This window comes from Pan troglodytes, chromosome 5 (genome assembly GCF_028858775.2).
Source record: "Pan troglodytes isolate AG18354 chromosome 5, NHGRI_mPanTro3-v2.0_pri, whole genome shotgun sequence".
NCBI lineage: Eukaryota > Metazoa > Chordata > Mammalia > Primates > Hominidae > Pan > Pan troglodytes.
In genome coordinates, this window is record NC_072403.2 from 31,558,492 (window position 1) to 31,574,526 (window position 16,035).

A 16,035-nucleotide genomic window follows, 5' to 3' on the forward strand; every position below is an offset into this window, starting at 1 on the left:
TGTGTGCATGTGATACTTGTATGTAGATAATATTACTAAGGATTTTATTTCTTTTGTCATAGATCTGTTCAGGTTACCTAATTCTTAAGATCATTTTGATAATTTATATATTTTTAAGGTATCTTCCATTTAGTCTAATTGTTCATTTAATTGTTTATAGAATTCCTTTAAGTTTTTAATTTCTTATACTGATAGCTTTAATCTCTTATATAGCTATGTCCCCTTTTCCATTTTAACATATTTTTAATGCCTTTTCTCTTAATGTTGTCATCTCTTTTATTAGTCTTCTTCTAAGAGTCAACTGTTTTATCAATCCTCTCAGGTTCATTAATTTTTTTCTTTTATTATATTTTCTTCATTTTACTTCCTTTGGGTTCCTTATTTCTTGATTGCTTAGCTAATTAATTTTCCATGTTTTTTACATTCTAATATATGCACATAACATTCCATGATTATTCAGTTCACTAATTAGCACTCCTTGGTATATCTGTTCAAAGAATTACTAATGCACCTAATTGTCCTTACTTCCTGCCCATTCCTCTCCATCTAGCCAATGAAGACATTGTGAGAGATTTGGCAGCTGCCGCATCAAAATCCAGGTGCACCGCCTACTGTCTTTCCCTGGTGTATTCACTGTAATAATCCTGGCAGAGGGAAAACAGAGGGTGGTCTGAATTGTCTTTAGTCCTCATGATCACCAGCTTATTTTCTCAGCATTCACGAGTTATCCTTTTAGCACTTACACACTGGAGGTGCAAAATCTACCTTCTTTATCAAATATCAACAACAGCGATTCCTGATTTTATTTGTAAAAGCCTTTCTCTGAGTGCAAATGCAGTGGGTTCTGGCCCCAGGCTCACGGCTGAGGTTTTTGCTCCCTCCTTTTCCAACAGCTGTGCTACGCTTTTCAGTCTGAAATGTATTCTCCTTGACAGAAAAGACCAAAAGCAAATGGGATTTTGAGAACTTCTGATAACCGTTTGTCCTTTCCTTTGCTTTTGTTAGAAAAGGAGCTGAAACAGCATGTACATTTGACCTTGAACCCTTTTGCAAACTACATTTCAATTCAGTCTTCAGTTTTTCTACTGCTCTTCACGTAGGCTGATGCCACCTCCTGCTTCCTTTTTAACAGATGCATTTTAAACCATGTCTCATGGAAGATCTCCCAGTGATACTGGACTTCTCTTAATCTGTCTGCTCTCTGTCTCTTTATCTCTAAAATGACAGGGTTGGACTGGAAGATCTGTAGGGGCCAGTCCAGCCCTAAAAGCTGGGCTGTCCTGCAGGAAAGCAAACTGTTTTGTTCAGCTCTGTGCCTCCATCTCTGAAACCCACTGATGTACCCCACATCCCCAGAGAACCTTTTGTGCTGGCTGTGACTTCTGTTTCCAAGCAGGAAAAGAGAAATTTTTCCTGAGGGAAGAAATTATACAAGTAAAACTTTGCTTTTTTTTTGTTTGTTTGTTTCAAAATGGAAAGAGGAATCATTGGGGGAAGCTGGGAGGAAACCCTGTGTTAGGACCGTATGTCCTGGGGTCGCATCTTTCTTCATCCATCAATCAGGTGACCAGTGTGGGTGCCGCTAACCTTCTGAGCCACTGTTTGATCTGTGACTAACCAAAAAGTAGGATAGTGCTATCTCTTTCAGTTTAAAGGGTAGACGTAAGGGTGACATAATAATGTGTAAAACACATGTAAACTGTCAAGAACTATATTAACTTAAGGGGCTATTACTGCTATAGAGATTCTATCCTCAATTCTTTTCCAAAAGGGAAAAATAATATAATACAAGCAAGTTCTGTACTACTTTATCTTTTGTAATCAAAGTTTTTCAGTGAGCTTTTTTCTCTGCATAACGGAATTATAGAACTTTGCTGATTGTCTGCTCTTGTGCAACATGTAGGAAAACCTTGCTCCAATATAAAGCACCATTCAGATGAGAGGTGTAATTGTTATTTCATAGGGTTCTTTGCCTATTATCTGTTGTCTCTTCACTTTTCAGCATGTCACAAACATGAACTCAAACACATAGTTCATTTTCATAATGAGAGCTTCCCAATGAATGAAGCGGATGATTGTTCAAGGGGTTTTTTCTTTAAACAATTTCCATACAGACATAAGCCATGTTCCCCCTAGGCACCTTGAGACTTACAAATCAAGATTACAGGAAACAGCTTTCCCACCGCTCTATGGCAAGACATCTAGACCAGGTATCCCAACCACATGAGAATTTGTCCTTGTATCCAACAGCATGGGCAAGATGCATGCTCTCTCTCAGTCATCCACAACCTATCTGTGAAATATTAATATACATTGCAGACACAAATCAAGCATCTGACTAAGCTTACTATGAGTTGTCCTTTCAAAGAGACATGCTAACTTAGTATAGCTTCTCACCAGCCTCTCTCATAAGATTGGAGTTTTTGGCTGCCTGCTGGACACCTGCTTCTGGATTTCCCACAATACCTCAAACACTCAAGAAGATAAGATACAGCTTTTCCCCCAAATATGATATTTGTAATGTGTTCCCTAGAACCATGTCCCCATTTACCTGGCCTAGAAACTTTGACCATATCTTGGGCAGCTCTTGTCTTTCCATTCTCACTTCTCCACTTCATTAGTTCCTCATCACCTCCAGATTACGTTAAATTATTCAAGAGTCTTTGATTTCAGCTCCTGAACAGGTTTACCTACTTATATTCTCTGGCGTCTCCAATTGGTCCTTCATACTGCCCCAGAATTACCTCCCCAGAATTCAGGCTGGGCCATGCTGCTGCATTGGTGGCTCCCTATCATCTAAGCAGTAAATTCCTTCTTCCTTAGCATAAGGCTCAAGGCTGTTCCTTATGGGTTATTATATTATTAGTTGGAAAGTATTCAACTGGATATTATGAAATACTCAATACTGACTCAAAAGTGACTTAAACAATGAGAAATATTTATTTTCTCACCTAACAAAAAATCCAGAAGCCTCAGGATCCAGGCGTGGCTTATTCAGCAGCAGAGCACAGATACCCAGGTGCTTTCCCCTTTCTGCTTTGTTATTGTCAACCAGCGTGCAGCCTTTTATCCTTGGGCCTCCCCATTTGGTGAATGCCAGTGGCCTTCTGCAGCTCAGACATCACATATCCCTCACATAACTGCAGAAAAACACATTCTCTCCTCCTGACAAAACCTGCCCCCATGAGCTCCCTAGCAAATTTCCCCTTGTGTCTCACACACCAGGGTTATATCCCACTCCCATGCCTATTAATCACAGACAAGAGGAAGGGATTGTAGCTTAAGCAAATCAGTATCCATAATCTGACTCTAGGGCTCTTCCAGCAAGAAAGAAAGTAGTCAGGGGAGAGGGTTAGGGGAAGCCAGTAATAGCATCTACTATGTTCCATCCTTAGCAGCCAGCCCCACCCACACACCTCAGGGCCCTGGAGTTATCACCACTCTCAGAAGTCAGTGCGTGTTTCATTTCTCCATGCACTCCCTTTCCCCTTACCACACGCCTGCAGTGCCTTTCTCTGCCTTTAGAAACACTCGACTCGTCATATCTGTTAGGTCCAAGCTTCTGATGTACCAGTCAGCATGAATCTCCACAAGGCATGGTGTTTATCGTGCATCCCTCACTTTTGTTTCTTCTTGTCTGTGTTATGATTGTACATATGGCTTCTATTCCTGTAGATTACGTGGTCCCTATTTTAGTGAGCCTTGTCCCTCCCATAGCCCTTAATCACAGTGTCTTAAATCTAGTAATAAATGTTTGCTAAATCAAGGTGCATGTGAATTAACATTACATCTGTTTGTTTTGCAGGTCTGTGCTGCCAACATAGTCTCACAAGATGGTGAACAGAATGGTCTCATGGGGAGAGTGGATGAAGGTGTAGATGAATTTTTTACCAAGAAGGTGACCAAAATGGATTCCAAGTGAGTTCAGAGTAATTTCACTGATAATGCTATTTTATTCATATTTAAATTACTAACAGTTACAATTAAACTTAGTATACTAAGTTTCATTTTATATATGGAAATTACTATTCTGACAGCTTGCAAAATATGGTCTCTGGGCCGGCAATACCAGTGTCAACTGGGACCTTGTTAGAAATGCAAACTCTCAAACTCCTGCCCCAGACCTACTGAATCAAAAGCTCTGGAGGTTGGGCCCAGCAATCTGTATTTTAATAAGCCCTCCAGGTTATGCTGAGGCATGCTCCAGTTTGAGACCTATTGTACGAATCTAAACCAGACCACAAAATATACCACCCCAAGATTCTTTTAGGGCTTTATCACTTGGATAGTTCCATTACAGGGTAATGATCATGGTTATGCTGGAATTACTTACTTTGAGCTTCTCCTTGTTCATAATTTGATTTATTGGGTTGGGGGGCTAAGTCATTGCTAAATGGCATGATTTAACAGACAGTGTCAAAATGACAGCAAAATTAGTAGAGAGCCCTCAGAGTCAGCATTTTCTGAAGTTTTCTCCTCATTTTCTTGCTACTGAGACAGTTCCCTTAGAAGATAGTTCAGTGGTACTTTTGTTAACAGTTCTTTAACTTGAAACATTTCAGTCTTTAAGCATGATTTGTACCATGTTATTTAATCCTCAACTAAATACAAATCTATCCCAAAATACACTCTTAACATGGATTTGTCTTTATGAAGATTCTTCACCTTGAGATATCAAATTCAGGAACAAACATAAGCCAGATAAGCCAAAGGCGGCAGGCTGGGCACAGGTAGGGAAGTAACTAATCAATTCTATTAGATGGATGTGCCTTATCTTGCCTCGGCAGGATGGTGAGGTGGCAGTGGGTTAAATTTTATATCCATAACAATGTAACTTATTGAATCTTATAACCTTTAGGACCCAATTATTTGTCTTCTTTGACACTGGCCTTGAAGCTTAGCATACTATACTTGGCAAAATTTTGTTCTGCTGTCTTTCAAGAACCAACCTAAATGTCATTTATTCTTTGAAGCTTTTGTGGGACTGCTCCTCCCACCCCCCCGAATTAATTGCTGTTTCTCTGCTGCTGACTTAATACTTTTCTTTCCATCCTTCAGACACATCTGTTAAAGCCCACAGAATCCTTTAAGAGTTTGTTTGACTTTTAATTTTTTTATAACTGAAGGAATAGATGAATGTGTTTTCAATGTAAAAGATTCAAGAAAAACCAACACAAACATATAGCAAAATGGGAAATCGCTGTTAATGATTTGCTTTCAAGGCTTTTTTCCCAAATAGAATGCTACTCTTCAGGAGCGATACCTGGGCCTTATTTTGTTATAGCTTCAATGTCTAACGCAGCCCATAATATATAGTCTGCCCCTCAATTAGTGATGGTTAAATGAATGGAGAAAATCTCGACTCATCTCCATGTGATTTACAGATACCATTGTTTGCTTTTTTTAAACTTCTGAAATTTATATTCAGTTAGTGAGGTGGTTTATAAGCATTCGATCTGAACTGTACATATTGTTATACCCGTCCCAGTGTGATTTTCTCTCCCGTTAATGCTAGTTTCTTCTTTAATAGGCTCTGAATGAAAGTTGGGTAAATTTTGTAAGGTATAAAATATATTTTTTTATAAAGATACTGCTCAAGGAAGATTCCGTTCATGTTTCAGTGAACAAATAGAAATAAATACGTCAGTTTTCATCATCAAATAATATGATGGAATCTACTAAAAGTTGTGATTTGAAATTTCTTTATAAATAGATTATTGTCAGTCCAATCTTTAAAGGTCAAGGGATAGGTAAAATCATGAAGTAGTACGAAGAAAGTTTGAAAATCAAAGTTATAAATGCTCATAAAGTGTCAGATGTTCTACAAAGGCTTAAAAAAGTTTCCTTATTATTTTCCCACTCCCTATTCCCCAGAGGCAACTAATTTTTATTCCTTTAGCTGTTTCTTCCATTTGTCTTAATAGCATGCTTTCTTTTTTCTGTTTTCTGTGTTTCATTTTTAGATAGTACTATAACCGCTAACTTCTTACTTAAATGATGATAATACAGACTGAGTGTCTCTTATCTGAAATGCTTGTGACCAGAAGTGTTTCAATATTTGGGATTCTTTTTTGAATATTTGTATTATACTTGCAGTTTTACATCCCTAATCTGAAATTCAAAATGTTCCAATGAGCATTTCTTTTGAGCATGTTGGTGCTGAAAAAGTTTCAAATTTTGGAGCATTTCAAATTATGGATTGCAGAAACTCAACCTGTATACTCTGTCACCAAACACACAGACACACACACACACACACACACACACACACACACACACACGTACTCTTGTACTTAGACACACACTTTTCCTTGCCCCACTTACTTTATTTAATTTTATCATAATTGGTGTCTTTGTCTGTTTTCTGTTGTTATAACAAAATACTTATGAGTGGGTAATTTATAAAGGAAAGAGGTTTATTTAGCTCATGATTCTGGAAGCTGGGAAGTTCAGGTTTGGGTGGCCACACTGGTTGGCTTCTGGTGAGGGCCTCATGCTGCATAATGGCATGGCAGAGAAGTGAAAGGAGAATTGAGTGTGTGCAAAAAGAAAGGAGGGATGAAGGAGGCTGACTCACTTCATAACAACCCACTCTCTCAAGAATGTATCCATTCCCATGAGAACTAATACAGTCTCAGTAATTGATTTTAATAACCTAATCACCTCTTAAAGGTACCACCTCCCAATACTATCAAAACTCATGTTGAGCCCAAGCCTCAACATGAGTTTTGCTGGGGACAAACCACAGGAGTTGGTTAGATCAATATTTAGTGTTTGCTTCATCCTAACCATGTAAATATTGACAACTGTGTTAGATCGTATACTGTGATTACATTTTCTTTCTATAGAATTTTTTGTTTTCCTTGGTGTTAATTATTGTCCCCTTTTTCATTTGCTTTGTTTTCTGCATTCCTTTCACTGACTTATCTCCTAAATCTCCAGTAAGGATATAAATTTCCTTTCAGTTTGTTCAAGTATTCTCAGTTTTTTTTCTTCTTGGACACACCTCTCACCAGCATCTGACCAGCTCCAGTGTGACCTCTAGGCCCATTCCACTGCTGTTGTCTGGGATCTCCCTTCATCATCTGCTGGGGGATTCCCTTCACCTCATCTCTGTGTCATTTTTCTGTTTCCATTGGCCCATGTTGGTCTTAGTTTATGCCCCTGTTTTGGTGGAGCACCTTCTTGAATTGCTTCCTGAGAAAGACAGTTTGGAAAACAAGTTTCTGTAACTGTTGCATATCTTTCATTTGGATTAATAGTGTCACTAGGTATAGAATTGTAGGTTGCTCTTCATTGTACCTTAGCATTTTGATAGCTTTGCTCCATTATCTTCTAGCTTCCGGTGTTGCTATGAGAATCTGATGTCGACTTGAGTCTTGATCTTTTGTTTCTGACTTGCTTTTGTTTTCCCTCTCCTGGAAGCATTTGGGATCTTCTCTGCATTCCCAGTGTACTAAAATTTTATGATGATATGTGCCCTGAGGCGGGTTTTTTATTTTTTAATTTTTTTAAAAAACCAATTTGCTTGACACTCATAAGCCATTTCAATCTGGAAACTCATGTCCTTTGTTGCTGAATTTTTAAAAATTATTTCTTTCATAATTTCTTCCTTTTTTCTCTGTACTTTTTTTCTTAAACTTCTATTATTATTATTATTATTTGAGATAGCATCTCACTCTGTCACCCAGGCTATAGTGCAGTGGCGTGATCATAGCTCACTACAACTTTGACCTTCCAGGCTCAGGTGATACTCCTACCTCAGACTCTTGATTAGCTGGGACTACAGGCATGGACCACCCCTCCCAGCTAATTTTTGTATTTTTTGTAGGGATGGGGTTTTGCCATGCTGACCAGGCTGGTCTCGAACTCCCAGGGTCAAGCAGTCTGCCCACCTCAGCCTCCCAAAGTGCTGGGATTATAGGCATGAACTACCATGCCCAGGCCGTTACTCAGATTTTTTATTTCCTCTGTTAATCCACTAATTTCTACCTTTTCTCTCCTATTTTTAAATTCTTTATATTCCCTTTGTTTTTCTAGGAGATTTCCTCAGTTGTATCTTCCAACCTTGAGTTTTCTACTTCTGCTATCACATTTTGCTATTATTCATGTTGGTGGATGCAATATTTTTTCTCTTCCGTGTTGAAAAGGAATGGGGCACCAAAGAGCTTCTTGGAAATTTGTGGGTAGAGCTTGTCGACTGGTGGGCTTCAATGTAGGGTGGTCTTCCTGGACCATTTTGTTGCAGGGAGAGGGTATCCCTGACTCTCAGAATCTTTAGGTCCTTTCTGTTGAGCTTTGGAAACTTTGATCTCCCGCCTGGCAGGTATAAACCTGCCTGTCTGATTCTGGCACGCAGAGTGAGAAAAAGTCCCGGGGGTGTCACTGCTCACTGTGCAGGCTTTCTTGAGCCTCCCTGTTTCGTGATCCTCACTCAGCTCAGCTGCATTTGGAGTCCCCCAGCTCGCTTCTTTGGTTCATTCTTTCCAGAGAGTGAATTTGGGTGTTGGGATGGGCATCATTGGCTCTGTGGTTTAGGGAGAGGATCCGATGAATTTTTGAATGGGCTTCACAAAGAAGAGAACCTTCCTGTCTTCATTTCCCCTTCACTTCCACTTGCAGAGGTGCCCGCGTCTCCTCATTCTGGAGCCAGCACAAATCAAATGCTTCTGGGTCTCCCCTACTGTTGGCTTAGGTTTCAGCTTTCTCTGATCTATTAAGTCAATTTTCACACGTAACTAGTGTATTTTGGCTTCCAAATTTTATTGTTTTTGCCTTTTCTCCCCTGTAGGGCTTATGCTTTCTTTTATAAATCCTTTGTTATTATTTTAATGGCGATTCAGGGGAGCTAAGTGGATATTCAGTCTGCCAGCTTTAAATGAGACAAGTTGTCTGTGATACTTCCTACTTAGCTCATTTCATTGACTCCTTCTCCCCTTCCATTTCCCAAGTTTCAGCATATTCTCCTTCTGAAAACTCTCCCAGAGCATACTCTCTGCCTTTTGGAACCAAACTCAGGTTTAGCTGCTTGCCCCTCAAAAAGTCAAACGCATGAGAAGCAAAGTTTGGTTTATGCAAGTGCCGACAGCTTGGGAGATGGCCAGACTCAAGTCCCAAAAAGCCATCTCAAATTTTCAGGCTGGCTAAAGGGGTTTTAAGGTGAAAGGCGGCATGAAAACTATGCACAGGAGTGGTGTGGGGTGCAGGTCTGTTGGTTGTTTTCTGATGACTATCTTGAGTAATGGACCATTTGGAGGTCTGGTTGGTTTCCTCTTGGCAGGGGTTAGGTTATGGATTAACTGTGTACCAATTTCTACTTGGAAGGGAGAAAATTGTACCACCACCTCTGTTTTATGCCTGGATTGTTTCAAGATTACCCTTTGGAATTCTCAAGCAGAGCAAGTGGTTATATATATATATAAAACAAGAAACAAAGGGAGAGGGGTTACTTTTAGAGTAAGCTAGCAAACTGGCTGTACCAGTTACATTTTCATCTTTCATTCTTAATGTGTGCGTGCCTCGATTTTCTCACGTGAATATGATAATGATATTCCACATTCCTTTCTGTTTCCTAAGGGCGGTAACTCAAATCTGCTTTTAAAAATGCTTCTGAATGGTTACTGTATATGTAGCAATCTCCATATTTATATTTTGACTGATTCTTGCTGGAACTTATTTACAGTAAAAACAACAGATCTGTGTCTTGGTTTGAAATGCAGGAAATGGTCAACAAGAGGCTCAGAGTCCCATGAGCTTAATGAAGGAGGAGATGAAAAGAAAAAGCGAGATTCTCGGAAAAGTAGTGGCTTTCTCAATTTAATCAAATCCCGGTCCAAATCCGAGCGACCACCAACGATCTTGATGACAGAAGAACCCTCCTCACCAAAAGGGGCAGTCAGAAGTCCACCTGTGGACTGTCCCAGGAAGGACACAAAGGCCGCCGAGCACAATGGCAATTCTGAACGGATAGAGGAGATAAAAACACCTGACTCCTTTGAAGAGAGTCAAGGGGAAGAAATAGGGAAGGTGGAACGGAGTGACAGCAAGAGCAGCCCACAGGCAGGGCGGAGGTATGGGGTCCAGGTGATGGGCAGTGGTCTGCTGGCAGAGATGAAAGCCAAGCAAGAGAAGAGAGCTGCGTGTGCACAGAAGGTAAGGGTGGACCTATTTTTAATTCATTCATTTATTTGATATATAATAGATGCACACATTTTCATGGTGCATGTGATATTTTTATGTATGTCTATCACCTTAAACATTTAACTTTCCTTTATGCTGGGAATATTCAAATTACTCTCTTCTAGCTATTTTGAAATTGACAATAGATTGTTGTTAACTAGAGCTACCCTACTGATCTGTCCAATACTAGGTCTTGTTTCTTCTATCAGCTGTGTTTTTTGTACCCATTTTGTACCTCTTTTCATCTCCCCCCATGTCCCCACACTTCCTGCCCTCTGGTAACCCCCAATCTACTCCTTGTCTTCGTGAGATAAGTGGGGGTTCATTTTTGACTTGGTTGTCCTTGTTTGTGTTTTTGCCCTCACTGGGTTTATTTGGGTGAGAAAATAAAAATAGCCTGTTGGTTAAATAGAAATCCAAAACCATAACTTATTGCTAAAGAACCTGGAGCACAGACCCTAAAGAAATGGCCATGTTCTCACTTTGGCCCGAGGGTCACAGTCTTGTGGAGTGCCGGCATTCTAACATAGGCTTTGAAGACTCCGGTCTTTCCCCACCTGCCCAGGGGCCTCCTGTGCATGTTGTGGAAGCATGTCAGAGACGTTCCGGGGCCAAGTGAAATGCTCACATCTGGGGGAAAAGACAGTCGGCTGAATCCAGATGGAAGACTGAGGGTAATATTGAAGATAGGTGAACTAACAGAGGGAAATAAAAACACTGAAACTAGATATATATAAAAATGGGAACTATTTTCTAACTTATTCCCTTTTCAAACCTAAAAATTATTCTCTTTTTAAACCTAAGAATGCCTTGCTATATTCCAGATTTAAAAGACAAAGACAAAAGAAAAAACACTCAAGGTATTCTATTAGAATTAATTGAATATTTGACCATTGATATATATCATCTGTTGCTACAGAGAATAACTTCATAGTTTAAAATTTGCTGAGTTCCCCCAAAATCTGACTTAAAACATTATTTATTCTTCAAACCTCCTTTTAAAGTATAAGGAGTCTTTTTCACTTTTCTTTTTACCCCTGTTTTCTCTTGTCACTACATGAAGGATTGTATCTGAGTGATAAGATGAACATACCTATGTTTAAGTCAGGTTATGGTTTCTGTGCATTATCTTGAGCTCCATTATTTTTACACAACTGGTTCTCCAAGAAAGGAAATCACATGTCTATTTTATTTGAAGTATCACAATAAAACAGTTCATCCCAGTGAGCCCTTGACTTTCAGAAAGTAAACAATTAACTACATGGCAGGTGTAGGGAGCTCTTTTATATGGCTTCTAAACAACCAATGTTTAAAAATTAAACTCCACTTCCCACCTGATCTTACAACTATTTACCAAAGTTCTCCCACCAACATCAACATTATTTAGCAATTCTCTAATTGCAGAACCCTCCTAATTCACTGAGCAACCCTTAGAGTTGGGAGAGACCACAGAACTATATCCTGCTCACTCAACAAAGGAGGCATGGTGTGGCCCTCACTGGTCAGAATTCTGGATAATACTACAACCATGTCATTAGTGAGTCAGATGCCCAAGGAAGTGTTAAAATTTTAATCCATGTTGTTAATTTCTTTATAACAATGAATGTGCGGTTTTGATTAATATGCTGTTTATGTTTTTCATGATTAACAGTTTCTTTTTGGTGTAAAGATGACATTTACTAGATTGTTTTATTCATGTACTTTGGATTTGATATATAAATCGACTTAAAGTGACAAAACCCTTATGGTTTTATATTTGTTTAGGGCTTACACAGTATTAATGATCTGTTAGCGCCATCTAGTGTCACTTTAAAACAACCATTGTTAAAAATTCTTTCTATTTAAAATTCAGACCAGTCATGGGTCTTCTGTCAAAATCATTAAATAATGAAGTTTTTCAAAAATTAGCTTTAGAACATTTTTTTTTCTAAAGTACCATGACTGTATTCTTTCTAAAGGTAGCAACAATTAGCATCAATGATCAATATACTGTTGATTAAATATATGATGTCTTCACCCTCCTATAAGTAATTCTCTTTGCGTTGCTGGCATTTGAGCTATATACATATAAATATGTTTAAAGAAAAAGAACTGTAAGTATGAAGATATGACACTTTTCATTTATTGACAAAAGAGAGAAATAAGCAGTGAATACTTAGAGTTCATATATTTTCCTCTGGGGCCTCCAAGTCATCTGTCCACACACAAAGGCAATGGGCATTGTATTATTTTATCCTTATTCCCCACAGTCACTTTGGGATTTATAAATAACTTTAAAAATCTGGGAGGGAAAAGAAAACAACTCCCAGGATTGCTTTAGAGATGCAGGCAAATGGGGTGCCCCGGGTACAGAATTTAAGGAGGTCCTCACTTTCAGGTGCCTGCCATGCACTTGCAGGAACCTGAAAGGGAAGGATGTGAAAGGGGACTTCATGGATCGTCCCCAGCCCTGTCCTGCAGACACTTGTCCTGGGCACAGAGGGCTGGCATGGGACTTCCTTTTTAGGGGATCACTTTTCCATAGTGATGCCAAATAGTGTGCTTGTGTTAGCTGCAGTGCTTGTATACACATTTCCTCCTGGAGACCTGTTCAGCACCTTGCATTCATGACAGTGGAACTTTTGTCATCTTCCTGAGAAATTCCTCAGCCTTCCTGCCACTTGGGTGCTTCCTTCTGATAGAGCCAGCACTCTTGGGGAGTGTGTGACTGGGGTAGATTGATGAATTCAGGGAGTGAGGCTTATCTCACCTGCATTTCAAATAATACTTCCTGTATCATCAAACACAGTTTAAAGTTCGGAATTGGCTGCAGAGCTTTTTAGGTTTGTCAGAAGCATGGGATGAGCAGGAACCAGCAGTCTGAAGGTCAGACTGCCTTGGGAATCATCATGCCTGCTGGTCTACTGGTCCACAGTGTTTTTGCTTGTTAGACAGGCAGTAGATGTAGACCATCTTTGTCAATATAATTCTTAGATATTATGAAGTAAACACCAGACTTTGCTTTGTATATCTTTTTTTTTGTATCTAAATGCCTCAGTCTAGTGTAGACTTTCTAAACTTTCTACTCCTACCCCAAGACAGTGGCATTTTACTTTCCCCATCATCACCATCACTAATTCCTCCCACCTGCAGATTTTTAAAAAATTTATTCGGTCCTGTTCATCTGTATTTACCTCCTAAATAATAGATCTGTGTCATGTGGTTCTACCTCAAAGCAAGGAAGACCCTGCCTATTTCAGGACCCGTTTCACCTGTATTATCATTGAGGTTGGAAAGGTTTCTGCTGCTTTGAAAATTATATATATATTTTTTAATAGATAAGGTCTCGCTCTGTCACCCGGGCTGGAGTGCATTGGCACGCTTATAGTTCAGTGCAGCTTTGAACTCCTGGGGTTGGTCAGGTGATCCTCCTGCCTCAGCCTCCTGAGTAGCTGGGACTTCAGATGCATGCCATCGTGCCTGACTAATTTTTCTATTTTTTGCAGAGATGGGGGGTCTCACTATGTTGCCTAGGCTGGTCTCAAGCTTGTGACCTCAAACAATTCTCCCATCTCAGTTTCCCAAAGTGCTGAGATAGATTACAGGCATGAGCCACTGCACCCAGCCAAAACTAGATTTTTGGAAACCAAACCTAGAGCAGATTCTGTACATTTCTAGCATGCAAGGGCCCTCATCACATAAAGCATCAGGGGCTGCAGAGCCTGCATAGGTGTTCAACAAGAAAAACAGTAAAGGTCACCAAGCCCACTGACTTTCCCTGGCCCCATGCACCTCTCACCTGTGAGGAGCCTTCCGAGGAACCAAACCGGCCACACTTTGGACCCCAGAGTCCTGACCGTAAACACAGAATAGAATGTGTTTCTCACAGTTTTGTCCCAGCCAGAGAGCCTATGGAGACAGGTCAGGCACAGTCACCATAACAGCAGCTGAGTTAAAGAGCCCTTCTTTGCTGTCATTTATTATCTGCATTGTTTTTTCACTTTTGCATTAAATAAATGTGCACTTTTTGGGGGGATGGTGCTTGAATTTTTTAGAAGCTTGGGAATGATGCCGTATCCCAGGATTCTTCCAGCCCAGCTTTGAGCAGCATAGAACGGTCGGATGGAGGTGGGGCAGGTAAGTCAGGCCATTGCCATCACCCCCTTAGGAAAAGCGCTTACCTTCTGATTGCAGAGTCACATGATTGACAGAAGAAAAATTTAAACAGGGAGGCAAGAACTGATCTCTTTGTTGTGTGTTCTCAGCTATCATCTGAAAGACCATATCCCTTCACCTGCCTTATCTTCCCCTGGGGCACATCCTGCCCCACTGTAGCATTGTGCCTGGACAGGGCACTTTTTGATTTCCCAAAGGGAGGAAATTCTGACTGTTTTTTCATTGCAAACTCCTCAGCTTTGAGCATTTTGGAAAAGTTGGGGATGGGGGCAGCGTACAGGATCATGGCTGATGTATTTAAGAATAAGCCATGCATGACATATGGAAGATGGGTGGCTGTCTTGTTTGGTATGAACAACATGCTTCGCTTGCAGCTTGAATATGCATGAAATCCAATATCCCTTGTCCCTCTGACTTCTTAGGTATAATAAAATAAGAAAATACCTTAGATGAAAACTGGAGAGTAATGTGTTAACTGTGTGATAGAATCCTCACTTTGCTATTTGAGAGTCTTATGCATAGCTACAGTATCTTGGTGCAGTAAGAGTTGGATGATAAATCACATTTTATGGGCTTATTTTTGCCAGTTGTCTTGTTAAATTAAGGCAGCAGTATGGATGGAGGTGGGGGATGAGATGACATTTCTGGAGCTGTTCTCACTAAACATGAGATTGCAGCCGTCAGCATCACCCTCCTCACTCAGAACCTGTAGCCAGAGCCCTAACTGCTTATTGTCCAGAACCAAGGCACTTACATTTGGTTATACCTGTACCTTGTGCCAGATCTGAGAAAGACCCGAATATTTCAAGTGCATGAAGAACCATTGTTTTCCTTGTATGTGATTACGGCACTGTACACTATTAAATATAAAAGCTTGTCATCGCTGGAATAGTCAGGGGTGATCAGAAAAGAACCAAAAAGTTTATTGCTTTTCTACAAAGAACGTCACTCTTCATCCAGCATGTTTTGATTTTAAAACATGCTAGAACAGCATATTCTTAAAATACTCTTAAAACATCCGTGATGAGAAACGATGGCAAATGATTACAGCAGTTTGTACCAGACTTCTAGCTTCAAGTTATTGGCTTCTTTGACCTTTGATTTTTAAAGTGGCCTTTTTCATCTTAGTGCCTAAACTGCACCCAGGTCTTCCAGAGAACCGCTTTGGTTTGGGAACACCAGAAAAGAATACCAAAGCAGAACCCAAAGCGGAAGCAGGCTCCAGGTCTCGGAGCTCATCCAGCACACCTACGAGTCCGAAGCCCCTCCTGCAGTCCCCCAAACCCAGTCTGGCAGCACGGCCCGTCATCCCGCAGAAACCAAGAACCGCCTCACGGCCTGGTAAGAGTTTTGCAGTTAGGGAGTTGCATTGTGACCAGGTGGCTTCCCAGAGCCAGCTGGATCAGACTCTGCAGGTGGTTTCAGGGGCAGCTGGTGAGCGAGGTACAGCGGCTTCTGCAGGAGGGGATCACAAGAAACCTATGCAAAGCTGTGAAAGTGATGAGAGCTGAGGGATTCTTTTATTTAATGCAGAGGCCCACCATGTGTGAGAGTTGGGGACTCTGAGACTGTCCTTGCTTTCAGGGGTACAGGTTAGTTTGTAGGCAAGACAGGGAAATCAGTCTTTTGTCATGTTGACCCATCTGTAGTGCTCGGCTTGGCTTTCTAATATTTGTCTCCAGGGTGTTCAGACATTTTGAA

The 16,035-nt window shown here is 40.4% G+C and overlaps 1 protein-coding gene across 16 annotated transcripts in view; it reads left to right on the forward strand.

Moving 5' to 3' along the window:
• CARMIL1 (capping protein regulator and myosin 1 linker 1) overlaps positions 1-16,035 on the forward strand; it is a 340,308-nt gene that overhangs the window by 310,395 nt on the left and 13,878 nt on the right. For 11 of the 16 annotated variants that reach the window (XM_003311043.6, XM_009450613.5, XM_054686631.2 and 8 more), the window contains 4 exons: positions 3,806-3,918; positions 9,720-10,152; positions 14,214-14,295; positions 15,463-15,675. In XM_003311043.6, coding sequence (XP_003311091.2) covers positions 3,806-3,918; positions 9,720-10,152; positions 14,214-14,295; positions 15,463-15,675 — 841 coding nt within the window. The remainder of the gene's footprint in view (positions 1-3,805; positions 3,919-9,719; positions 10,153-14,213; positions 14,296-15,462; positions 15,676-16,035) is intronic. The other 5 variants (XM_530908.8, XM_054686633.2, XM_054686636.2 and 2 more) reach the window with 1 other exon arrangement.